Raw genomic sequence first — 24,818 nt, forward strand, 5'->3', positions numbered from 1 at the left:
GTCTATACCGTCAAAATAGTGTACTTAAATTTTAAAACCCCTGTACAGATGACGAGAAGCTCGCTTATACGTAAGCCACGTGGTGCGTTGAAAGTCATAAATTTACACTGCCACTGCAATCGTGATCAGCGACTAGTAGAGTCACCCCACCAAGTGACTAGCATTGACACGGCTTGTGACGTTTGTTTTGACAATTTGTTACGAACCCCACTCATCTTCCAAAATCTCTGGCTTTTATCGAATCTCCTTGTGTTCCAAAACAACCGACCGCGAGCACCCGGGGACGTGCCGTGTCTGGCAGACGATTCAGCTATAGCAATGGAGGAAGAAATTCCTCATTATGTAGAGGCAATTTGCATTGCGTCTGAACCCTCGCAGAGTCATCTCCACCAGCAGGCCTTTGAGTACCTATCCAACCTCCGCCAAAATACGAACGAAACGTGGCGACTGGCCTTGACAGCGTTTACGGGAGTGACCTCGGAGGGTAATAAATACCCCGAATCAGTCAGGTTCTATTCTTTACGTTTGCTAGATGAGTTCTTTGACAATCGGTAAGCGATTTTGGTTTCATTTGCAGGTTGAGAATATTAAACATGACAAACCGCCTTTATTTTCATATAATGAAGTTGTAATGACTCTGATCTATCGCTCGTCTTACAGGTTCGAACCTCTTGATGAAGACACATTTCGTACCCTGCAACAATCCCTGATATCTTATGTACAATCTGAATATGTTTATGGCTCGGCTGAATCTAATGCATCATGTATGAGCTCGTCATACCTTGATCCTTTCAGAAACATTCACAATGACCTACAGATCTTCGCAACAAGTTCTCGCACACACTCACATTATTCTTCTTATGTACATACGTCGACCAGTGGCCAACATTCTTCACCGATCTTTTCTCGCTCATTCGGCTCCCCGAGTCTCCATCCCAGCCACAGTTCAATCGCCATGTCTCACTTCTCCTTTTCCACCTTATATCAGAGATCTCCGGTGAAGTCGCAGATCAAACAATCAAGTCTGCGAGGGCCTTCAACCCTGTTCGGCATACACGAGATTCTCGCGTCAGAGATGCTGTCCGAGAGCGAGATGCTTCATTGATCAATGAAGCAGTGTTGACGATCATTGTTGATGGGACGGAGCGATTGGCATTACTCAGGAAAACGACAACATCTTCGCCCGAGCTTTCCGAGGCTCTAGAGATAGTCGATTGGGGCATCAGGACGTTTGGTTCGTACGCGGGTATGTGATCAGTTGCGACCAGCAAAAATTGTGCTGACGATACTGAAAGGGTGGATTGATATCAATTTAACTATCACACCTACAACTATACCTCTCTTGTTTTCACTGCTCCCTGACCCCAATCTGGCTATTCGGCTTGCAACATCAACCGCCTTGCTACGCATTATAGCAAAAGGTCTCAAGGAACCGGAAGACAAGCTGCAACTTGTCAAGGTATTGGCCCTCGGTCAAGTCATTGACGCGCTCGAATCAAAAACACGTGCAGAACAAGTTGCACGAGGATCCAATGAAGATGAAGGAGAAGAGTCTTACCGAGAGGCCCTTGGCCGCCTACTGAATGTCTTGGGTCTTGAACTGTCAAAGTTGACCGAGGTGATGAGTTTTATGCGGAGCTTTTGGTACTTCGGCGGGCTAATGATCTTACACAGGAATGCGAAAAACCTGAGGTTGCGGCAGATGCCACGCGTCTGTTGGAGCAGATTCTACCTGTCATGTTGCGATTTATGTCAGATAAATATGACGACACGTGCTCGACAGTATTTCCCTTGCTGCAGACCATCCTTGCAAGTGTGAGTCCATTTTTACTCTAAAGAACCCTGCTGCAAGACTGATTGTTATTTCAGTACAAGCGCTCCCGGAAAGTATCCACGGATCCGCTTGAAGAATCGAAACGATCATTCCTCATGTCTTTGCTCCAAGTCATTATGCAGAAGATGAAATGGGATGACGAAGAAGATCCTAGCGACTTGGATGACGATGATTTCAGTGCATTTGAAACTCTCCGCAAGGTTGCTTTGTTGTCGCTTTTCGCTTCTGGCCCATTGACCTTCTTGCAGGATCTCAAATTATCGATGGATGCCGTGTTCACAATTGACCAAGACCTTGTCACTAATGCGGTCAGGACAATGTCTTTGCACACCTTGTCCGCCTATCGCAACGGGATGACACTTAATTGGAGTGACGCTGAACTAGCAGTTTATCTCGTGTACATCTTCGGTGAGATTGTGAAAAGTACGGGATATCTTACTGTGACTACTCAAGCCTCATCTCATGACTCAATTTCACAGCTGGAGGAAAGGGCCGTGCGGCCTTCTGCGTCGCTCCTCTCGTGCCAAAAGAGAAACGTCGTGAAGTCGATTATTCTGAATATCCGTTGACCCCTCATGGGGAGATGTTACTGGCTCTGGTGCAAAGTGGTATATCTGCATTCCCTCGCCGCTTAGTTGCTATGCAATTCTTCGAAACCGTGGCCCGTTATGGAGATTTTTTCAAGATCCGCAAAGAGTGCATTATGCCGACACTCGAGGCCATCGTTGATGCTCGGTAGGCACGAAGCGACATGCGACAGTGTTACACTACTCATATACATGGTTTAGAGGACTCCACAACCCGGACAGCACAGTTCGATCGCGGACATATTATCTTTTCCACCGATTCATCAAAGAAAGCAAGAACGATATTTCCGAGGAACTCGCAGTCAATCTTGTGCAGGGTATCAGAGACCTGCTGATTATTCAAGTAGATCTGCCGACTCTTGATAGTCCCGATGATGATCTCTTAGCGGAGGCGATGAAAAATCCTGGATTATTCGACTCGCAGCTCTATCTGTTTGAGACTTTGGGCACACTCATATCCTTGGTGTCAAAATCTCCTGATCAGCAAGCGAGCATGTTACTCTCGATCGTGACACCTCTGCTAGATGAGCTTTCTTCTAATTTGACAGCGGCAAAAGGGGGAAAAGATCCCATTCCAATCCTTCGCATTCATCACAGTATCATGGCGCTCGGCAATGTTGCGAAAGGATTTCCTGATTATCCTTCTCCGGTGCCAGAAGGATATCGTCTTCCATCATTAGATGTGTTTCAGCAAGTTGCGCAGGCTATTCTATCATGTCTGGAGGCCATGAACGTTTTCAAATACATCCGCGATGCAGTAAGATGGCATTTTGTTCTTGACACATCCCATGCTAATCATCTGCAGACAAGACATGCGTTTGCGCGAATTATTGCTACGACAGGATCCAGTGTTACTCACTTGATCCCACCTTTGATGGCCAACCTTCTCGCACAGTTTGAACCCTCTGAACTCGTCGACTTCATGAACTTCATTGGGTTGCTGATTCACAAGCTTCAGGTGAGGATTGCGCTTACTTGTACGTTCATACCTGAAAATGTGTCAACAGAGCGAGCTTTTCAATGTTCTGGACGAGCTCATTGGTCCTCTAAGCGCTCACATCACCCAGCTTCTCAATCAGCCCGTTACAGGTACTGACGATAGTGTCGAACACGCGGAAACTAAGCGTGCCTATCTGACATTGTTGACCAACGTCATGTCCTCCGATCTTCATGACATTTTTATCTCTGACCGTAAGTTTTCGAATGACTGCTGTGGGCTGGTCTCAAATTTGTGCAGGAAACAAGGCCACTTTTGAACCTCTGTTGATCAGCATGAGTCGATTGGCGGAAGATATTTCGGACTCGAGTAGCCAGAAATCTGCTTTCGCATTCCTTAGTCGCTGTGTTCAGGTCTGGTGCCGACCAGCTACAGCAGCTGACGGCCAAGCCCAGGGTGTACCCGGCTTTGAGCGATTCGTCTACGAGCGTCTCGTTCCCACAGCCTTCGTGGTGCTTTCATCACCCCAGTTTAATATTAAGGATGGACAGATGATGGTTGTATGTACCAGTGTAGCATTTGCCGCTCATTTTAGATCTAACATCCGAATTAGGTTCTATTGGAAATCGGCAACTTCCTCCAGATAGTTTGCAAAACTAGAGGACAAGAAGCACAGGATTTCTTTTTGTCTGCCTTCCTTCCCTCACAAGGCTGGCCACCAGATACCGCCATGGAGTTCACGGGCAAACTTCGAGACCTTGATAACAAGGCATTTCGGAAGTACTTTGCTGATTTCGTTCGTTCATCTCGATCGCAGGCTTCCTCCTAGCATGTCGGGATTTCTTGTTCATTTGTTTCAGTAATTGCATCTGCATTTATTGCAAGAATGAATGAACATCTTATGTAGCCAATGAATATCATCTTTTTGTGTTCGCAGTTGCAATGCCTGTGAGATGTTTGGCGAGAGCTTCTGATTTCAATAGAGGCAAATATTACTGAAATGGAAGTCAGACCCGAAGTACCATCCAAGAAGGAACAAATAGTTGATCCTCCTTCTATGGTCTGCCTCAAGGGGAGCCTACATTGAATTACTGCTGAACTATTGCGCGAACGATGGCTTCTAGTGGGTTATGAACCTTTGAATGCAGGGAATTTACTGAGCTGATTGATTGATAGCACGCCGCACGGTGAAGCCAAAAATCGTGCGTGTTACATTTCGCCAGCATTCATTCCTGACAATGAATCCTTTTGATAGAAACCGCCCCGCAAGGTAAGCGATCTGTGAAACGAAGTCTGCTCGTAATTGATAAGTGGTCTTAGCATGAATCAGAAGTATCATTGGATGAAACTTGGTCCCGCCTCTCGACGAATATCCGTGAAATCCATAACCAGAATGCATCAAATCTTTCATTCGAGGAGAACTATCGCTACGCCTACAATATGGTGCTGTATAAGAATGGAGGCATATTGTATAAGGGAGTGTGTCAGCTAGTGGCGGAGAATATCGACAGGTTAGCACAAAGCGAAATCATTCCTGCTTTCCCTAGTGGCAGCAGCAAGGATCCCGTGCAACAGAGTCAAGAGGGAGAGTCGTTACTGAAAGCTCTGAGACGTGTATGGGATGATCATACTGGCAATATGTCGAAGCTTCGGGATATTCTCAAGTACATGGTGAGCATTCCACCGCTATACCCACTGCTTACTCACGCGAATGCATCCATAGGATCGCGTCTATACGAAAGCTAATGATGTCCCAGAAATCTGGGATGCTGGCCTAGATCTCTTCTTGAAACACATCATACGACCCCCAATACAAGATCATGTCACCTCCGCAGTCCTTAGCTTAATCCAAATTGAACGTGACGGATATGTCATCAGCCGCTCTGTGGTGAAGGAGTGCGTCGATGTCCTTCTGCAGCTGAGCGTCGATCATGACGCCAAAACTGTCTACAAGCGGGATCTCGAGCCGGCCGTGCTTAGAGCCAGCGAAGTATTCTATTCCGCTGAAGGAAAACGACTTCTGGATACTTGTGATGCACCAGAGTATCTGCGAAGAGTATGTGTTCTTTTTACTCTAAGAACAAGGTTACCCTTATGATGTACAGGTCGAGGCACGTCTTGATTCAGAACAAGCCCGAACACATCATTATCTCTTATCCCAAACTGGTGATCCTCTCCGAAAGATTCTCGAGCGCCATCTATTAACACACAATCTGTCGACGGTTATCGGTATGCCCAATTCTGGCCTCGATGTCATGGTAGAACTCGATAAATTTGACGACATCAACCGCCTGTACCGTCTATTTCTCATGGTTCCTAGTGGAATGCCTACCCTAAGAAGGTCGTTCAAGGATTCAATCTTACGGAGAGGAAGAGAGATCAATCTTGCTTCCGCAGGTATTGACACTGGCCAAGACATGGACGACGTAGACCTTAACGACACTGAAATTGCGAAAGGAAAAGACAAGGGTCAAGGTCGCGCTGCCACGGGTCCTCCGACATTGCCACTGGCCCTGAAATGGGTACAGACTGTGCTTGATCTGAAGGATAAGTTCGACTGCATTTGGACTAAGGCATTTGATAGTAATCGAGAAGTGGAAAGCTCTTTAAATGAGGTCAGCGTTCTGTTTTGTATTTCCTGTATATCCTAATGTAGGTCACAAGGCATTCGAAGACTTCATCAACCTGAATGAGAAGGCACCGGAGTACATATCGCTCTTCATCGATGAAAACCTCAAGAAGGGTCTCAAAGGCGTCAGTAACCCAATTCCCACAATTCACGCACTCATTGATTCTATTCCAGAAAACTGATATGGAGGTCGATGCTGTCTTGGACAAGACTATCACGGTTTTCCGGTACATAACAGAGAAGGACGCTTTCGAGCGATACTACAAGAATCATCTTGCCAAACGATTACTACTTGGCAGGTCGGTCTCTGATGATGCTGAAAGAGGCATGCTTGCAAAGCTCAAAGTTGAGTGCGGGTACCAATTCACTCAAAAGCTGGAGGGCATGTTCCATGATATGAAGATATCTGCTGATACCATGCAAGCCTACCGCAAGTACCTTGAAGGCGTTTCGGTAGGCGCGGGGATTTTGTCTTGCTGCATTTATTCAATGAACTTCTAGGCACCTGAAGTGGATATCTCCGTAACCGTGATGACGTCGACTTTCTGGCCCATGTCGCATTCTAGTGCATCTTGTATTTTCCCTGAAGTTCTAATCAGGGCTTGCAAGTCATTCGAGCATTTCTATTTTTCCCGCCACTCAGGGCGACGCCTCGCGTGGCAACCCTCACTCGGGAACGCTGATGTTCGTGTTCAGTTCAAGGCCAGGAAGCACGATGTTAATGTATCGACATTTGCACTCGTGATCTTGCTGCTTTTTGAGAATTTGACTAACGATGAGTTCCTTACATACGAGGTGCGGGTTCTCGCTTGCTTAAGATGTTTTGATCTTTCTGACGCTTTTGATCAGGAACTGAAAACTGCTACTTCAATCCCAGACACTGAGCTTCAACGGCACTTGCAATCCCTAGCATGTGCAAAATTCAAGATTCTAAGGAAACATCCCCCCGGACGAGATGTTAATCCATCGGACTCATTTTCGTTTAACAATGATTTCACATGTGCGATGCAAAAGATTAAGATCAGTACGGTGTCCGCCAAGGTTGAAACCACTAAGGAACGGAGAGAAACTCGCGATCGTATAGAAGAGGAAAGGCATCATCAAATCGAGGTGATGCTTACAATCGGTCCTATCACATCTCATGAACTCTGACGTCCACCGTTTCGTAGGCGTGCATCGTCCGCATCATGAAAGACAGGAAGCACTTGACTCATAACGACCTCATCAATGAAGTCACTCGACAACTTGCCTCTCGATTCCAGCCCAACCCTCAGAATATCAAGAAACGAATTGAAGGATTAATTGATGTGGGTAACAATGCTCATTTACCGTGCATGATCTAATCTACATTTGACACAGCGAGAGTATCTTGAACGCTGTGAAGATCGCAAGTCGTACAATTATCTAGTGCGTGTTTATGATCTTTTTCACGCTTCGCCATCTTATCATCTCCGTTCAGGCATGAGACATGGATTCAGTCACTAAATATTATACAAGCTTTCTCGCACGATTTGTGCAGTCCTTCTGGGATGATGGGCGGATAATTATATATATTCACCAGTTAACGATCGATTTATGCAAGGTTGTTGGGGGCAGGTTAACACGGTTGTGCTAGCACTTGGACAATCTCACTTTCCGCACACATTTTTACAGTGAAATGCATTGCTACATACTGCTATACTTGACAAAGCAACATGTAGGCTCTGATAGGATTGTGCCCATCAGAGACTTTCGTCCTGGGTTAATTGATTTGAAGGTAACTCCATGGGAAAAACCCATGAGCAAGCACGCGCTCGGAATCTACACCACACTATGATGCAGCAATGCCCGCCGCGTACGAGCATGCACATCATCACGGCTGCAGGCCAAGGCACATGTCAATAACTAGCTGAGAAATTGTTAACAATATATCACACTCTATGAGGTCTTGGCTTACGGAAGGCCAGCTTGAAAAGGCTGCCAACAAGTTCTGCAGACGAAGTAAACACTCTTCATCCACCATACGCCCAAAATCCACTACGAAATCCATGAAATTTGCCCAAAATTTCAACAAGGTTAGACCTACCACGATGCAGACAAGGGGCCGCTCTGCCTGGACTGTCTTCCAAAGACATCCTGGCTAACAATCGCTCTTTCCTAATGCTCGATACTTTCGCAGCATGGAAAAGCAACACTAAACAACGGCTTCACAGGAACACTGGAACATTCAGTTAGAGAGGACTAGTGTGCAAAAGACATGACCAACCTCGTCCATGCCGAAGGGGTCCGGAACCAAAGAAAATAAAAACGATTCAGCTTATCTTATACATGCAACCTTGCCTTAGGGCAGGTAAGAAACACCGGAAAATACTTAATATGGGACACTTTCACATAAACTAATCGCGGACAGAAATAAATTACAAAAAATATATCTAAAGCTCATCTCTATCGCGGTGGCCTTGTCCATAAAATGTCTCGGCGAGTTCTACGATATGCAATCAAAATGATGAACAATACCACGAAATACCACTTACTTCGATGAATGTCTGAGTCCAGTTCAACAGGTAATACGACATTGTACTCTATAAAGAGGTCGCCAAAACTGTCTGCCTGATACAAGGGCATCCCCTCGCCCTCTATAGTTTGAACATGACCTATGATTAAGTTGAACACCACCCTCATAGGCTAGACAATAAACGCTAGCAGCTCACCAGGTTGGGTCACTCCTTGGCGATCTATCTCAATGACATGACCATCGAGATGCGTGATATTGCGTTGAAATCCGAGGAGTGCCTGCAATTCAAGTAGGCACGATAAGTTATCAGGGGCGGCAGTATCAACAGTGCTTACCTGGTCAATGCCAATGGTCTCCCGCCAGTACAAGCTGCTCTCCTTCCGTTGCCAAGCACCTTTCTCCTTCTTACTTCGCACTCTCAAAACAACGTCACCAGCCTCCCAGTCTGGGCTCTCATCTCCCTCTCCATCAAATACGACATCAAAGCCTTCTGGTGTACCTGGTTTTACCTCCAAAGTATACTGTTGCGTATGCTCGACCACCTTCTCGCCTTTACAATGTGGACATTGTTTCTTGATGACCTTTCCACGACCACCGCAATCGTTGCATGTTGTCTGTGTCTGTGCAAACATACCGGGGAATATTTGCTGTTTGAAGGTTTTCATGCCGGATCCACCGCATCCTGAACAAGTATGAATGTCACGGTCCGAAGCAGCGCCCGAGCCGCGACAGTGATCACAAAGTATTTTTTTCCTCATCGTGAACTATTAAGGGGGAAGCGTCAATTCAATTGAGTAACAATGTAAAGGACCAGTTCAAGACGAACGTCAATATTGGCACCCGTATACCTGCGCGGTAAATCAGTTGACTATTGCAAAAATCCGGGGATGAGCTTACATATCTGCAAGCGAAACCTCGAATTCAATTATGACAGTTTGTCCACGGCGTACTGGCTGCTGCTGTGTATTGACTACATACTTATCAGCGCAAAGAGGTAGTGACAAGGAGGCATGAACCCACAAGCACCACCGAAAACATTGGAAAATATATCGAAAGGATTAGCGTGATGTTGTTGTCCACCTTCGTGTGCTTTTAACCCTTCCTGTATGCGAAGCGTATGTTCATATCCTACTGAATATATATAATGAGTCGATGCTACTCACTTCACCATGCCTATCATAAATTTGGCGTTTCTGGATAATTTTGAGCAAAATTTTAGGAAAGGCTTGAGATTTTCGCGTACCGTGGAATCTGAAAGGACTTCGTATGCTAATGCAGTATCATGAGAATGCCATTCTATGGAAACGAGTACAACTTGATTTACCATGAGCGATATCAACGAACTTCTCCTCAGCCCCTGGATCCGTATTTTTGTCGGGATGATACTGCTTGCTCAGACGCTTGTATGCTTTACGGATATCCTGCTCCGATGCATGTTTGGACACTGAATGCCGAGTATATCAGTTAAACGCGAGTCAAGACCAGTTGGTACACGCCTTGGACTGACGCTCAAGAACTTTGTATAGATCGGTTGCGCTAACAATGACAGCAAAAAGCAGCCATAGAATGGCTACGTATGAAGCAAAGTGCATTGGATACCGAGGCCTTCAGGTAAGGGAGGGACAGAAGTTTGACGGCAAGATGATAATTTACAGTACACGTATATCGAGAAGGGTCACGTGTCAAATAACTGACTTTCCTTTTCTGCGAAGCAAATATTGTCATGGTCTAAGAGTTTTTTTGTGGAGCACTAATGCTGCGACGACGAGCAGGGGTTATTGTTCGCGATTTTAACCGCACGCCTTCTCCGCGAAGCTATTCACAAATTGTACCACAATATCATCCAAAAGTCAGAGGTCACCTGCATTCGTCTCGTACCCGCTGCATCCTGCTGACTGGCATGTTTCAGCTATTCCATTCGCATTTTCAAAGGAAGCTGCTATCAGCCATGTTGGTGTAGCTGCTTCTGCAGGTTGCTTTTTCCGCGACTTCATTGGGTCGCTCGGTGCAAAGTATATAGGTGGAAACTTTCAGCCGATTCAACCCATCCGCATTCAACCTGTCTATTTCCCTGCTTGGTTCTTGGATGCAGAAGTCGAATCTTACTTGACTGATGAAGATGATGGACGACAGGTACATTCAAGCACCTCTTCCTGTTACATTCATTGAGCGGCAGCCTTGCAGCGAATCGTGACCGCGTATTTCAACGACTGGTACACGAGCTCATTTATCAAGCTTCTTTCAAGTTGACGAATTTCGTATAGTTACTTGCCAGGTGCGATCCCTCCACGCCAGGCGTACCAACGAGGTTAATCACTTTGATAAGGCGCTACATTTGGCCTGCTTGGGAGGCTTGCTCTCCGAAATGACCATGTAGAACCTACTTTGGCCGTTCCGTTTTCTCAGACCCTCACACATCAACACGGTTCCGATGTTATATGCATGCCCTACACTATCAGTCCACTTGACGTTATTAGCAGTACACGATCCTCGTCCTTCACTCATACGTCTACTGATGAAGATGCGCGTTTCGAGCCACGCTTCATAAAAACCAACATGGTACGTCATCTTCCATCGTGCATCTTTCCCCCCCTCAACCAAGAACAGGAAGCTGCCTACCCAGTCCTAATACCGCTTTATCTGGCTCAATTTCCAATGGTCCAACCGTTTGAGTCCACGTTCGTCATAGAGGCGTACAGTCAACCCGTATGCCTTTTCAAAATCAACTTTCATAATGCTGACGATATCCTATATACAAGGGACGATTTTTCATCCAAGTTTCCAATCCTCCAGAAGTACCAGAAGAACATCGGTTTGACTTGGAGAAATATATTGGTTATGACTACTTGTTTTTAGGCGATGCTCCATCATCGCATGCGAAGACTCGCGTCCTTACTCCTAAATACGATAGAAACGCATCTGAAGATGTTGCATCGTGGTTCGACGGGCTATTTGGCGAGCCTGGTGGTGCAGAGAAGCTGATACACCCGAAAGGAGTAGCAGGCGTTGACGTGCATATGGATGACCCTAGAGTGCGCGAGTGGACTGTTGAAGAGGTCAACTCGATTCGGGAGTGGATGAATCAGGGACAAGCGATCGTCCAGTTGAAAGATGTGGTCAAGGTCCGCTCTCACTCTGAGTTTAGACTCATATACTCATCCATGATCAGAATCTCACTTCTATTGAGGACAAGATGCATAGTGGCTCTGTTAAAGTGATCCAGTGGCCGTCTTCAGATGCCAAGCAGGGATCACAGAATGTCCCTGCTTTCTTGGAGACTTTCATCAAGGCGGAGCTCGACAAGCTACAAAAGCTAGAGAAGTCCCGTGCCGACACAGCGCCGGAGTGGTGGCGACGAAGAGAAGAGAAGCAAACGCCAAAGAAGTGAATACAGTACTCAGTATCTTGTTAGGGTCCACCCTCAGTCGCCAATCTACTCCCGACGGCGTGAAACTTTACCTTCCTCAGATTGATCGTAATTAGTCTGCACTCACCTCTGCTTCACTACAGCATATCAGTAGATGTAGCCTCGTTACACAGCCTAGCAATGATTCTAACTCGTCTATGTTAGCCTACAGTAAATCCATCGCAGGCTCGTAGCTGAGAAAGTTTTGCATGTCGTTGCAAGCGATAGGAGAGATTGTCTCGACAATAATCTCTCGCCAGGAGAATCATCAGTTGGTAGGTCCTCGCATTCATTCACATGCGCGAACATGTCCAGGAGGACCTGATACATCGATTTCAGATGGGCGTCGAATCATCGATGGAGCCGTTGTTGTGTCTGAATTCGGAGGCACCAAATTTAGCGGAAGTAAAACCAATTACTCAAGCATCTTTTCGGTGGCACAGACTCGGATAGTGTATAAAATAAACATCGAGTCCATTAAATAACAGAGGTATAGTACTAATCAATCTTCCTTGCCCACTTTCTACCAGAAGGCGACGCGGTATGACGCGGTACAGGAGACTTCGGAGTAACGACAACATCAACTCTTCCCTGCCTCTCTGATGCCCATTCTACCTTTTCCTTCTCGCTGAGCGACCCAATCTGGGTCTTCCCAGAGTCTTCTCTCTGATCACTACCCCAATACATCCACATCTGCGCGCCGAGCACAAGGTTGAGAACGAGGGCAAGGGCAAAGCCAGCAGTGACGATGAGGTCGCCGACCTCCGTCGCAGTAGTGAACAGTCGGGCAAGACAGCCCACAATTTGTGAAATGACAGCGAATGCGGAGAGCTGGCCCGTGGATTGGGCACGTGCGTTCTGCGTGATTTGGGGCAGCTTCGAGAAGAGGGACAGTGGCAACGTGGCCATTTGCAGTAGAGACAGGATGTCTTTAGGGAACATATATAATGCAACGGCAGATGCGACGGACGCTGCGCTGGCGATTGCTAATTGTGGGCCAATAGCCTGTGCATTTCGGAGTGATGGAGTTGGGAAATAAATGATCAGGAGAGTGATTATGGTATTTTGTATGGTCAGGAATAAATTCTCGCCGTAGGTCGAGAATGGGAACTCATTTCTATATGAGTATGCAGTGGTGATTGCATATGCAAGAGTTTCAAGGACATATGCAGGTAAGGAGAGACCACGAGCGGAGCGTCCGCTAAGGACTGAGCACGTCGTAAATACCTGTCATGTATCAAAGACACTTGATAGACTCACTAAGCAACAATTGAGGAACTTTCATGATAGAGCCTCCTACTACAATACCGATTCCCAAACCCTTGGAGAGCGAGTATTTGAGACAATCCATGTCTCCGACATTGAGGTTCTCGACCAGTGAGGAATAACATTTCTACAACATGTTGAGTGTGCCAACATTGACTAAAACAATAGAAACCAACATACCTCTCCTATTATTGATATTCCAAGGTCTGATATAAATCTGGGCAGGTTCTGCGTGATGGCAGTCATGATGGCAGTTGAGTTGTTGGAAAAGTCAGTGACGACAGCCTCATGAATCGCAGTTCGTTACACCTGTTGTGGCTGTGCTACTTCCTCTTTAGGTCACCATAAAATTTTTGCCTCAAGCTTCTGAAAAAGGCGTTCAACTTCAAGTCAAGTGCTGGCTTATATACCACGCGTCAAAACCCATCTGGATCTCCACCGAGCTGGCGTGAAATTCTGTCATCAGTTCGTGTAGTCGAAATTTCGCTCTTCCCGGTCGAGAAGCAGTCCAGTATAAACATGCTGGATTATGCACTTAGGGGACATGGCTCTTTCTGAGTTTCATCGGTCTAGGCTCTGTCTACTGCAGGATCAAACATTTCTCCTTGAGACCTGCCTGAGCCTCTCGAACTCTACAGACGCGAGGATAAACCATCCTTGATGATGAACCCTTTCGGACTCGTTGGAGGACATGGGGCGACGGGAGACTCGGGAATCCAGTCCGGCTCGCACATTGGCCCGGGCTCACGAGGTGATGTGAAGTCCGATATGATCGAGGTCAATCGAGGTCCATCCTTTGTGTAAGATCATCTTGGGCGTTGCCAGTTGTACCGTGTTGGGGAGGTGCTGGGATCCATCTTCCTTCAAGAAGGTTATGCAGCCCACCATCTTCGTTATAATCAAGCACACTTACGAAGGAACTCGTGAACTGGTACTTTTTGTCAATTCTCTAGGTCGGCAGGTGGGTGACGGAAATGTAGTTTTTTCGATCGGTGACGACTGCATGAAACTCTCCTTCTCAGGACGTTCCCAGCGAAATTCCCCGACTATATAGAATGATCGACGGTCAATCTCATCATTACGCTTTTGTGGACTTCAATGTTCCACGACCGGATATACGCGACCGAGTGTATGTCTCACCGAACGTAGCGTGAACCACACGAGCTACCCCGTGGACGCAAGCTCCCTGATTCTCGTAACCCTTCAACGTTGGAAGGTGTACGTTGCTTGCAAACGAGTAGTTCGTAGCCTCACTATTTGTAGAGGTTGTGATAGCATCCGATCAACGTTTTGTTGATGTATCCGTAGTTGCAAGCCCAGCGACTGGATACTCGGTAGCCAGAGTCGGTCCCGAACCAGACTGGAACTATCATTGGCCTTCTCATTTTGCCCTCCGAATCATAGGGTGACTAGGATATGTTTAATAAAGGCTTGTTTGTTTTCCATTCTGACCTTTTTCTCTGAGTTGCATTCATGCCTAGACCTGTCCAACCGCACTCTCTTATATCTTCGGTTTAGAGCTGTTGTAAACGCTTTTGCCATCAGTGCGCTCCAATAATCATGATGTTCTCAGAGATCATCAGTCCAGTCGAACTAAGTTAGACTGGTATGGTTCGCATTAGCTTGTTCACGCATATATACTTTCGCTTTCTCAGCGCTTTTACTGTGGGACCATAAGCAAATATTTATTGCGAGCTTAGCATGGGTGGTCGCATAAATCAATCATGACGCAGGCTACCAGTGGCCGTCTGTAGATGCTGTGGCTGTGCGATTTCCTCTTTGAGTGTCCGTAAAATTTTGTACAAGCTTGAAGGACGCGCAACGTTGTCCACCATGGCGGAATACGATCTATCAAAAACGATAATACCCTACCTGGATCGCCACCTGGCGTTTCCCTTGTTGGCCCATCTGGTCGAAACTTCGCTTTTCCCGGTCGAGCAGGTTCAAGCAGCACAGTATGAACTTGCAAAGGGCACCAACATGCTGGATTATGCAGTCAGCCTGTTCGAGCAGCTGCACCCTGATGAAGAGATCCCCGAAGGTGCGTCATTGTATTGCAAGTCATATCAACGACGATACATGTGAGCTCAATCTTCCAGAGTTCTCGGGGAAACGAGAGAAGGCTGTATCAACAAACGAGCGACTACAGCTGGAGGCTCAAGCCGTTCTTGATGTGATCGAGAACCCAGATGTTGCACAGGCATTGCGTCAAGATAAAAATCAGAATTTGCAGTACCTAAAAGATAACTACAACGTGCGTCCTCGCCTATCATCAACCCGTCTTGCAACTTATCTACTTTCAACATAGCTCACCCTCGAACAAATCACTGCTTTATACAACTTTGGGCAGTTCCAATATACCTACGGCAACTACAGCGGTGCCGCAGACTATCTGTATCACTTCCGTGTACTTTCAACTGATAACGATCTCAACACTTCTGCGCACTGGGGTAAACTTGCTTCCGATATCCTCACTGGAAAATGGGAGACAGCTCTCGAAGAACTGAACACCTTACGCGATGTTGTTGACTCGCGCTCACCTTCGACACTCTTAACTGCATCTGCTGAGCCCGCAGCCCTTACGCAACTTCACTCGCGGACGTGGCTTGTTCATTGGTCTCTTTTTGTCTACTTCAATCACCCGCAGGGCCGGACACTCCTCCTCGAGACTTTCCTCTCGCCCACTTACCTTAACACCATCCAAACCTCCTGTCCTTGGATCCTTCGGTACATAGCCACTGCCGCCATCCTGTCTCGCAAGTCAGCTGCAGGTGGGACTGCTGCTTCTTCGCGTGTACGACACTCGATACGCGAGATCGTCAAGGTCATCCAGACGGAGGAGTACCAATATCAGGATCCCGTTACATCTTTCCTGAAAGAGCTTTATGTCGAATTTGATTTTGAGGCCGCACAACGTGAGCTAACGCTTGCCGACCGCGTGGTCGGAGATGATTTCTTCCTTGGAGAGTTCAGAGAGGAGTTCCTCGATAATGCACGCTACCTGATTAGCGAGGCATACTGCCGTATACACCGACGTATCGATATTGGGTAAGTGAGGCATACATCCGCGTTGTTTTATTTCTCAAACCACGTGCTCAGCGACCTTTCGGAACGTCTTAATCTCTCGCGAGATGAAGGCGAGAAATGGATTGTCAACCTCATCCGCGAAACTCGTATGGGCGCAGAAGCGAAGATCGACCTAGAAAAGGTGCGGATCTTCATTCAGCATCATTAATGACCTCGTACTCGTCCGTTCATTCACTGACCGTCATCTTCATAGAACGTCATCGAGATCCACCGTTCACCATTACCAGTATATCAATCAGTTATTGAGAAAACGCGTGGTCTGGCGTTCCGGACGCAGGCTTTGGGTACCGGTATGCTTCACAGTCCACAGCAGCCACAACAGAGTCAGCCGCAGTCCGCTGTTGTTGAGGGGGCTCTGTGATTAGAGCTTATCTGCACTTGTGCGTGCTTCATGGGTCTTGCTACTCGAAAATGACCGCTGTAGTCTTTCGCGATATCTTACGGTTGTAGAGTATACATTTGTCTGCTTACCTACCCTGTTGTCCACTCAGTTTTGACAAATCTGCGCAAAACCGAATCTATCAAGGTAAACTTGGAGTGACTGCACGCTCCGTATCGATACAAGTAATCTATTTCTCTCCTCTGGGATATCCATTTCTCCAGCACCTACATTTCGTTAACCATTGATATCACCAGGTGAGATAATAAGTCGTTGGACTCACAATATTTCGTAGCCATTTGTGATGATGTGCTCTCCACCACCAAATGCGACATTGCATCCCCCCTATTAGGAACTCAGATATCGTGGGATGGCTTCAAGTAGAATAAGAATACGCACAAGATGTTCTCCTGTCTTACCAGGAACCAAGGTGCCATTCACGCGACCCATTGCATGATACAAATGCTGCCCGCCCTCTTCATAACCCCCAGCAACAGGAACCCGGTTACGAGGGATACGACCGTGACTCGTACGAACCCATTCCATGGTCGCCGGGTCAAATGGCAAAAGGTCGTACCGCCCTTCATGCTCTACCTCGGTGGAACCATATGGTACATGACAGGGAATTCGAAGATGAGGCACAATCTTACATGGATGAACGGAGCGCTGGAAAAGTGCAGATCCAATAAAGACGGGAGAAACACCGCCTGCGTCATAGCACGGGGGTTCTTTGGTGAATGTGAGATTAGGGAAGGTCGTGTTTGACTGCAGCGGGATTCGTATGCCTGAGAGAGATGGACGACAGGCTGCACTCCTCCAGCACCTGCATTTCGTTAGCATCAATAGCGCCAGGTGAGACAAGCCGTTAGACTCACAATAAATCATAGTCATTTGTGATGATGTGCTCTCCACCACCAAATGCAACATGGCATCCTCCCTATTAGGAACTCAGATATCGTAGGATGGCTTCAAGTAGAATAAGAATACGCACAAGATGTTCTCCTGTCTTACCAGGAACCAAGGTCCCGTTTACGCGACCCATTGCATGATACAAATGCTGCCCAGTCTCTTCATAACCCCCATCAACAGGATCCCGACCATAAGGAATACGACCGTGACTCGTACGAACCCATTCCATGGTCGCCGGGTCAAATGGCAGAAGGTCGTACCGCCCTTCATGCTCTACCTCGGTAGAACCATATGGCACATGGCAGGGAATTGGAAGATGGGGCGCAATCTTGCATGGATGAACGGAGCGCTGGAAGATTGCAGATCCAATAAAGATGGGAGAAAGACCGTCTGCGTCGTAGCATGGGGGTTCTTTGGTGTTTGCGGGATTAGGGAAGGTAGAGTTTAAGTGCAACGGGATTCGGGTGCCTGAGGGAGGCGGACGATGGGAATATGGTGGGGGTGGACCATTGTCAGTCTTGTAGTCTTCTTTCATTGTACTTGTAGGTTGTAGGTAGGTCAATGTAGATGACGTCGCTGCGGGGTAGATGTCTCAGTGAACACTGAATCAGCTGGGCGCTTACAAATGCCGCGCCCATTCGAGGGAGTTGCCGTTACTAGCAGATCCACCATGTAACAAGTCATTGTCGATAAATGGCTACTCATTCAAAATGCGTCGAATGACCACGACTAACGCGCTGGACCCACACCTAATGTACATTACATCGGCATATTGTCATATTTTCGTACACAAGACCGCATTACTGTCGTGAATACGATGCTATTACAAAGTATATATACCAAGCTCTGCCTGTAGGTAGTGTACTAGCTCCAGCATGACTGAACCAAGGAATGCGTTGCAACAAGAGTAATCAGTAAGATCAATATTCACTGGACATCATATGCAATGCTACGAGTATGTTCCGCTCGTCTCTCCACAATACATGAGCGATATTACATACACATACCTCCTGTTGAGATTCATCCACAAACATCATTGTTCAACTGCTGACGCACAATGTTCATCATCGATGTTTTGAGGCTTTTCCTGCTCGTTTTGTTGGTGGGGGAGCCAGTTCTTGAGCTTCCCAGTCAGCTGAGGACAGCGTCGGTATACCAGCAGTCTGTTTCCGAGTGCCAGTCCTTAACGACGACATCGTGGTCACTGGTGCTTCGTGAGATTCATCGGAAGCGTCGTCACGGATTGATAGAGACGCCATGCTGCGGTGGAGTCTATAGCACGCAGTGCTGTGAGACAGGAAAATATATTGATCAAGAGCGGCTGTACCTGGCTTCTCGACTTCGCGCACTGCTCCATATCTTGCATGCTTCCTTGAAGTTAGTTAAAATACCGGCCATATCATTGTAAAACTAACAGACAAATCAAATTGAATCCCCGAGACCGAGCTTTTAGTAACTAACCTTTAGCCCTTCGTCTAGGTTCCGGATGATCTCTTTATAATGAGAATATGCGAGGTCAAGAAATTGGAGGGCCTGCTCTCGATCCTTGACAGTGGGGTCTTGTTTCCTGGACTGAATGAATGCGTCATTCGTGGACTACGAGATGGTCAGGAAAATGTTGGAAGCGAGCATTGATTAAAATGACCTTGATCGACGAAAGAATCTCCTCTTGTTTTTTCCGCCCCTCGGTCAGAGCTTGAATAAACTTGTCGTACTTGGCGAGTTCATTATCGGAAACATCTTCAAACATAACGGCGCTCATTTCTATCCCGTGCTTTAAGTTTGCCGCTGCCGCTAGTACTTTTGGCCGTACGTCATCGCTTTCCGCTCGTCTTTGAGCACGGACAACAAGGTCGTCTCGAGTACGACGAATATCATCCAAAGACTCCAGCAAGCCACGCAGGGTGCGAGCGTGGATTTGAGTCTGACTAGTTGACACTGCCTTTCCTGTCATAGAAACTGTCGATGACGGCACCAAAGCTTCGAGCTCATCCTATGCACCGCAGTTAGTATGTAATCATGTACAGCTGCGCCTTGTCCGCACCTCGTCGCGAGTAAGCTCGGAAATTTGATCCTCCCACTCTTCCCATTTTCTGCGCACAAGTTCGTCGCTTTCTGCTGCCTGAATGAGAATGGTCCGATACCGTTGTTGTTTCATGACAAGTTCTTGGTTTGCTTCATGAGATGGAGGACGGTTCATTGGCATCTCCCTGCGTACAGCTTCGTCCTCAGATGCCTCGCTGTCTAAGATATCCATAGCCTAAAAAGCGATCCCATAAAAGATAATCCAAACGTAGAAAGAAAAAGGGGATACCTCGTCGAGTATGCCGAGTACATGCCGAGAGAGTCGCTGAACGTCGTCGAGATAAACATCGATCTTCGTGGGGCCCTGCTCTAGACGTATTTCTTCAGCTTTCTTCAAGAGACTTGGAGGTAGCCCGACAGGACGCTCCAAGGCTTCTAACGATGATGGCAAGTTCAAAGATTGGAGTATCCTGCGCGTGTCCGATTACATAAGGAATATAGCAAGGACGCGCGTCTGACTTATCGGCTTCATCATTGAAATTCTGGGCTGGTTCGACGATTTTCTCCTGAAGCAAATTTTTCTTGTTGTCATTATATATATCTGTATCGATAGATCAGCATAAGACGTCACATGATTGCTTAATTTTGACTCACTGATAGCTTCTCGAGCACCCCATCCAAGCATCTCACCAAATATTATGCTGTCATTGTCGATTGCGCTTTTGGGATCCCGCAGCCCAGGTGGAATGATGCTCTGTACCATAGAGACTTCTTGAATCATAGGGATACCGGAAGGTGCCGGAACATTGTGGTGGTATATCAGATCATTGTCTCTTTCAGCACGGAAAAGATTTTTCTGCACAACGTCAAGCAGCGACTGAAACGAGATGTCAAACACGGCGACTAGATAAAGCGTGAGATAAGAATGGACCTTAACATCACTTATGACTGCTTGAGCGACTCCAGCACGTTTCGCAACATTGAATGCTTTTTTAGCATCCGCCTCGGCAATCATCAGACGTTGAATCTCGTCACCGTATCTAGGATAATTTCAGCGATGAAGGGACACATCATCCCTCACTAACCTAGAGGCCTCGAGTTCGTCGACACTTTTCCTATATTGTGAAGCTGCATTGAAATGATAGTGCTTCGTCTCCAGATGAGGTATCCAATTCTATTTACCTGGGTCAATACCCATGGTGGAACCCATGAGATCATGCTTACAGATGGCAAGGCATCGCGGGTGTCGGCGGCTGCCAAACGGATTGATTGCAAGGAAGTGTTATAAAGAGAAGAAACTTTTGCTGCTAATTTTGCAATCAGGCTATTCTTGAAGTGGTCTAAATCACTAGTCAGATCTGTAGAATGTTGAAGGGAAATTATTACCAGCGACAGCAAGCTGCCAGACACATTCCTGGGCCTGAGCCAGCATAAGCCATTCCAGACTTTTCACAAAATCTTCGGTCAGATCGGAAGGTGTATTTTCTAAGTCTACAAAGGGACCCAGTTTCGGCAGGGCGGACTCGGAGAGGAAGGCCAAAACACCAGCTGCATTCTTCAGGTGGAACGTAAGGTGGCTTCCATTTATCATTCGGTTAACTTGCCTGATAATAAGCACTCGCACGTTTCAGGCCATCTTGGCTAGATCTGTCCTCGGAAGCAGCTAATTGAGAATATAGCGAGGCTATATTGAACAGAACTGAAGCCCGCTCAAACGAAATACTCCTCATGGTAACAGGAAGGGAGGACGAATGAGCGAACGCGTGTGCGTATGAGAATTCCAAATTGATCTGTGGATATCGGAATATCAGTATGCGGAAGAAAAATCATGAGGTTGGCAACTGACGTCGGGCGGTAATTTGGCTAAAATGAATACGAGTTGAGCATGATAACTGCTTCTGGTTAGATTATTTGGCATAATTGGGTACTGGACTCACTTTAACGCGAGGTTGATACGGTCAGCATGTAATACGCCCCCAGTGCCGATATCCCGCAATGCCTTCCACTGGTTGATGTCGCGAATGTAAGCATCTGGGTGATCTTCTGTGTGATTTTGAATGTAATCGCGGGTAGCAGTAGGTATAGGACATGAATATGTCTTCTTGAAAGGGATGGTGACATGATTTGGCATATCGGAAAGATCGATTTGAACAGATGGGACGTAAGGGTGTCCTATGCCCTCGTGCTGGGCCCTGCGGGGATAAATTAGACGTAAACGGAATTATAGATAGTGTCACAAGTTTGGGACAAGGTGCTAGAAGTTGGACTCGATGGTAATTAATGAACTTGTCGACTGTGCAACGGCGGTATTAGTTTAGGCTCAGGCTCAGAGAGGGTCGCACTTCAATTAGACTAGCAGATGAGCACGTGACAAGCACCTTCTATCGCCTAAGTCTTCCTGTGGCACCAGTGCCAGCACCCTGACAGCTACTAGTATGTAAGCATCAGCACGAGGCCCCGAAGCTCAACGCCGCCTCACAAACTTTGCCCCTTCCAAACCACAAGTGACTTAAGCCTATCTTCACGAACTCATATGCATACAATACCGCGGCTGGTAAAGTTCAAATCGCGAAGGATATTGTCAAATTGCTGATCACTGTTGGTCCCCTTATCATCATCCACGGAGCTTGCCTCACCACGTTTTTTGTTGCAGTACGGATAGAATCTGTCTTAATTATGTCCAATCGAACATTGCGTGACTTGCGATTTTTCACATTCGGTTGTTATGAGTTGACGTTACTAAGGTCCGTGCTTCTCTTGAGCTGATATTATTGGCGGTGTAGTCTCATATATTGCGGGTTCTCGAGTTATATCGTGGCTAAAAAAATTTCAAAAAACAACAACTTTTTAACAGTACTATCTAGGCAATCAGCCTAGCTTAATACAGCGCTTCGCGGGACGTATGACTACCGTAGACCTTTCTGGTCTTCAAAGACCTCTCTGACTGCGGAGAAATTGCTCCTCCGACATTCTTAACCCTACGAACGTCCCAAGCAAGACAGCGGCGGTGAATAAACTATCAGTTAGCTGCGTTTTCATTTCACTTGCTTTTGACTTTATTGCCTATCTACAGAGTTGGCACATTCGTGCAAAGCAGTAGGCTTCATCGTTGCCGGCCTACAATTTTCTCGCATGGTCAGTTTGTTTTGACCAAGTATTCTGATCTTTACCTTTAGCTCGCAAGCTGGGAATACGAAGTGGAGTTTGCATCTCCAAGCGGGAAACGGAAACGCGAACTTCTTCAGTTCGTCGCGCGACTTGATGTGGAGCGCCGAGGGCATTCGTAGCCGTAGACCTTTCTTGCACCCATGCCTTCTGTGAGACCCTTCGTTGAATTTTCGTTGCGAGGCGCCCCAGCGATCGGAATCGACCTAATAATTCAGACAATAGGCCATAGCACATTTTGTCATGAGTCAACGTCTGATGAATAGTATCTTGCCGTTCGGATAATTTTTCACAATCACAATGTCCGTTTTACCTGCGTTGTCTATCATGATCTACGATCTTAAATAATTGATGGTGAAGAAGAACCTTGACTTTACTGACCTTGCCAACTCGGCCTAAAAAGGGGGACCCGCTTCAGATAGGGTTCCGGTGAGCTTCATTAGCGGTTTTACACGTAAAGAAGACAGCCATCATGCGATTGATAACTTGCTATCTCAGGCTTACCTGACCCTCACCAACTTAATAGAAGTTCCATCATTTCTCAATCCACGTGAAGAGAACACCATTGCCTTCGCTTTCAATACATAAGTCGATCGAACATGTACATACGACGCAACCCATAACGCGATCCAACCGTGCGGTATTTGTAGCAAGTACTAACGTAGTTATGGTACGCATATAGGAATTAATTGGCTAAAAGTCAAATCATTGCGCCCATTGCAAAAAGATCAAGCTGAGACTATCCGCCGGGCTCCTGAGCCGGGAACCAGCTGTACCACAGCGTCAGCGCAGCCAGGGTTCCTTCTGATATGGTCGCGAACGACGTCGTCACGAGCCGTGAGTCCACATCGCGAGCATCTGAATTGGATGCCCAGATGCCACGCGATGTGCCTCGCTATACTATTCATTTTCAGATGTCTGTCCATAGAGCATGGACTCCACCGACATTGAACATCTGCGTCGGCAGCGTACATGGCGATACCGTGGCGTTCCCGAAAATGGGAGAGAATGTCTCGGGGAGCACCCTCGATGAACATTCCGCAGGGAGAATGTTGGGTGTCCCAGGAGCAGCGATAAACGACTACCTCAGCATCTGGGTCGTGCGCATTAATGGCAGCGCAGGGTTCGACGTCTATTATGTCAGAGTTCTGCGGGCTCGTAGATCCGCATGGACAGTGGGGTAAGAAGCATCTGGGAAAATGTTAGATATGGGCCCAAGGTCTGCAAGTAGAGGATTTTTACCTGGTAGACATGGCAATGAGATGAGGACTTTACTGATATGTTGAGCCAATTTATATGTTGTGGAGTGTCAGGACAGCCATTTCCAAGCGCGGGACGTATGGACGGAATAACGAGAAGGAACTTATCAACAGGTGCACGTTCACGGAGGTAAAAGAGATCCGATGAACCTCCCTTGCCAACATCACTCCGCAGTTTCAAAAACAGGTTCATCGGTTTGAGTTTAGCTTGTGCATATGCATACTGGTGTGTTTTTCTGAAATCGATTTCGGACTAAGCCGAACACGATTTCACTTTGCACAATTAAAACAGGCTGTCTGATGATACCTAGAAGCTTGCACCAGCCGAAAAGTTCGAGGAGTGGCACCGTAAACCTGGCATTCATTTGATATCTGTCATGTGATGAATGCTGCTGATACGTACTTATGTAATGAAACATCGCGGGTCATTGCAAATCGATTTTGGCAACTAAAATTCCGAGTGTGAAGGCGTCTGTGATAGAGAAAGGGCCGAGACCTTTCTCAGCTCTCCTTCCATGGATGTCATTGAGTATGCCATTAATGGTTGTTGACCCTAGACTAACAATTATCGTGGTTGGTGGCAACTTGGGTGTTATGGATTCCACAGCATCGACAAACGTCCCTACGACTTTGTGGCTTCTACACAATGTGATTGCATATTGCCATGGTGATGAAGGCAACGCGGCGTCATCGCTGTGCGGGAAAACAGAACTCATATTCAATTTCACCCCCCGAGAGTCACAAAGATGCAAAACTGCGCCATAAAGGAATATAAGAACTCTCATCATCACAAATTTCAAAACGTACCGTGTTAAAGTGCATGCAACGGCCCGCACGAATA

General features: G+C 46.8%; 9 protein-coding genes across 9 annotated transcripts; 4 read left to right on the forward strand and 5 right to left on the reverse strand.

The window, feature by feature from the left end:
* Positions 1-126: 126 nt before the first annotated feature.
* EDB93DRAFT_1121866 (armadillo-type protein) lies at positions 127-4,294 on the forward strand. Its single transcript, XM_041448573.1, has 13 exons — positions 127-551; positions 661-764; positions 818-1,246; positions 1,296-1,618; positions 1,675-1,815; positions 1,870-2,034; positions 2,083-2,257; positions 2,314-2,569; positions 2,623-3,178; positions 3,227-3,379; positions 3,429-3,612; positions 3,659-3,918; positions 3,972-4,294. Exons 1-13 carry the CDS (start codon positions 319-321, stop codon positions 4,185-4,187), a joined length of 3,195 nt encoding a protein of 1,064 aa, XP_041311609.1. The 5' UTR covers positions 127-318; the 3' UTR covers positions 4,188-4,294.
* Positions 4,295-4,471: 177 nt separating this feature from the next.
* EDB93DRAFT_1246371 (Cullin) lies at positions 4,472-7,472 on the forward strand (the record flags this gene model as incomplete). The annotated part of the gene is made up of 12 exons (XM_041452435.1): positions 4,472-4,481; positions 4,535-4,560; positions 4,614-4,628; positions 4,679-5,029; positions 5,082-5,414; positions 5,464-5,973; positions 6,023-6,112; positions 6,162-6,440; positions 6,489-6,782; positions 6,837-7,097; positions 7,157-7,294; positions 7,347-7,472. 12 exons carry the CDS (start codon positions 4,472-4,474, stop codon positions 7,470-7,472), a joined length of 2,433 nt encoding a protein of 810 aa, XP_041311610.1.
* A 926-nt stretch (positions 7,473-8,398) lies between these two features.
* EDB93DRAFT_1246372 (uncharacterized protein) lies at positions 8,399-10,073 on the reverse strand (the record flags this gene model as incomplete). The annotated part of the gene is made up of 11 exons (XM_041452436.1): positions 8,399-8,451; positions 8,501-8,620; positions 8,678-8,759; positions 8,817-9,245; positions 9,308-9,329; positions 9,379-9,451; positions 9,502-9,583; positions 9,645-9,674; positions 9,725-9,750; positions 9,806-9,925; positions 9,989-10,073. The coding sequence occupies 11 exons, from the start codon at positions 10,071-10,073 to the stop codon at positions 8,399-8,401; spliced, it is 1,122 nt and encodes a 373-aa protein (XP_041311611.1).
* Positions 10,074-10,234: 161 nt separating this feature from the next.
* EDB93DRAFT_1300417 (uncharacterized protein) lies at positions 10,235-11,983 on the forward strand (the record flags this gene model as incomplete). Its single annotated transcript, XM_041454674.1, has 8 exons — positions 10,235-10,337; positions 10,391-10,614; positions 10,666-10,694; positions 10,746-10,756; positions 10,808-11,040; positions 11,089-11,187; positions 11,241-11,603; positions 11,651-11,983. The coding sequence occupies 8 exons, from the start codon at positions 10,235-10,237 to the stop codon at positions 11,867-11,869; spliced, it is 1,281 nt and encodes a 426-aa protein (XP_041311612.1). The 3' UTR covers positions 11,870-11,983.
* Positions 11,984-12,378: 395 nt separating this feature from the next.
* On the reverse strand, positions 12,379-13,525 carry EDB93DRAFT_731374 (uncharacterized protein). The gene is made up of 3 exons (XM_041457256.1): positions 13,334-13,525; positions 13,148-13,280; positions 12,379-13,095 (listed from the first exon to the last, which is right to left on the reverse strand). Exons 1-3 carry the CDS (start codon positions 13,397-13,399, stop codon positions 12,386-12,388), a joined length of 909 nt encoding a protein of 302 aa, XP_041311613.1. The 5' UTR covers positions 13,400-13,525; the 3' UTR covers positions 12,379-12,385.
* Positions 13,526-14,986: 1,461 nt separating this feature from the next.
* On the forward strand, positions 14,987-16,964 carry EDB93DRAFT_1121881 (eIF3 subunit 6 N terminal domain-containing protein; the record flags this gene model as incomplete). The annotated part of the gene is made up of 6 exons (XM_041448574.1): positions 14,987-15,194; positions 15,253-15,407; positions 15,462-16,201; positions 16,253-16,361; positions 16,434-16,843; positions 16,900-16,964. The coding sequence occupies 5 exons, from the start codon at positions 14,987-14,989 to the stop codon at positions 16,599-16,601; spliced, it is 1,380 nt and encodes a 459-aa protein (XP_041311614.1). The 3' UTR covers positions 16,602-16,843; positions 16,900-16,964.
* A 443-nt stretch (positions 16,965-17,407) lies between these two features.
* On the reverse strand, positions 17,408-18,242 carry EDB93DRAFT_731523 (uncharacterized protein). Its single transcript, XM_041457257.1, has 2 exons — positions 17,495-18,242; positions 17,408-17,442 (listed from the first exon to the last, which is right to left on the reverse strand). The coding sequence occupies exon 1, from the start codon at positions 18,061-18,063 to the stop codon at positions 17,560-17,562; it is 504 nt and encodes a 167-aa protein (XP_041311615.1). The 5' UTR covers positions 18,064-18,242; the 3' UTR covers positions 17,408-17,442; positions 17,495-17,559.
* A 41-nt stretch (positions 18,243-18,283) lies between these two features.
* EDB93DRAFT_1121886 (BRO1-like domain-containing protein) lies at positions 18,284-21,885 on the reverse strand. Its single transcript, XM_041448575.1, has 16 exons — positions 21,491-21,885; positions 21,400-21,445; positions 21,158-21,343; positions 20,940-21,108; positions 20,778-20,893; positions 20,639-20,727; positions 20,485-20,593; positions 20,208-20,430; positions 20,073-20,154; positions 19,843-20,023; positions 19,573-19,788; positions 19,174-19,521; positions 18,990-19,124; positions 18,856-18,938; positions 18,536-18,800; positions 18,284-18,477 (listed from the first exon to the last, which is right to left on the reverse strand). The coding sequence occupies exons 1-15, from the start codon at positions 21,682-21,684 to the stop codon at positions 18,593-18,595; spliced, it is 2,385 nt and encodes a 794-aa protein (XP_041311616.1). The 5' UTR covers positions 21,685-21,885; the 3' UTR covers positions 18,284-18,477; positions 18,536-18,592.
* A 1,538-nt stretch (positions 21,886-23,423) lies between these two features.
* Positions 23,424-24,235, reverse strand: EDB93DRAFT_731668 (uncharacterized protein). Its single transcript, XM_041457258.1, has 2 exons — positions 23,961-24,235; positions 23,424-23,909 (listed from the first exon to the last, which is right to left on the reverse strand). The coding sequence occupies exons 1-2, from the start codon at positions 23,969-23,971 to the stop codon at positions 23,447-23,449; spliced, it is 474 nt and encodes a 157-aa protein (XP_041311617.1). The 5' UTR covers positions 23,972-24,235; the 3' UTR covers positions 23,424-23,446.
* Positions 24,236-24,818: the final 583 nt, after the last annotated feature.

The sequence above is a fragment of the Suillus bovinus genome (assembly GCF_016758785.1).
Source record: "Suillus bovinus strain UH-Sbo-P2 chromosome Unknown EDB93scaffold_6, whole genome shotgun sequence".
NCBI lineage: Eukaryota > Fungi > Basidiomycota > Agaricomycetes > Boletales > Suillaceae > Suillus > Suillus bovinus.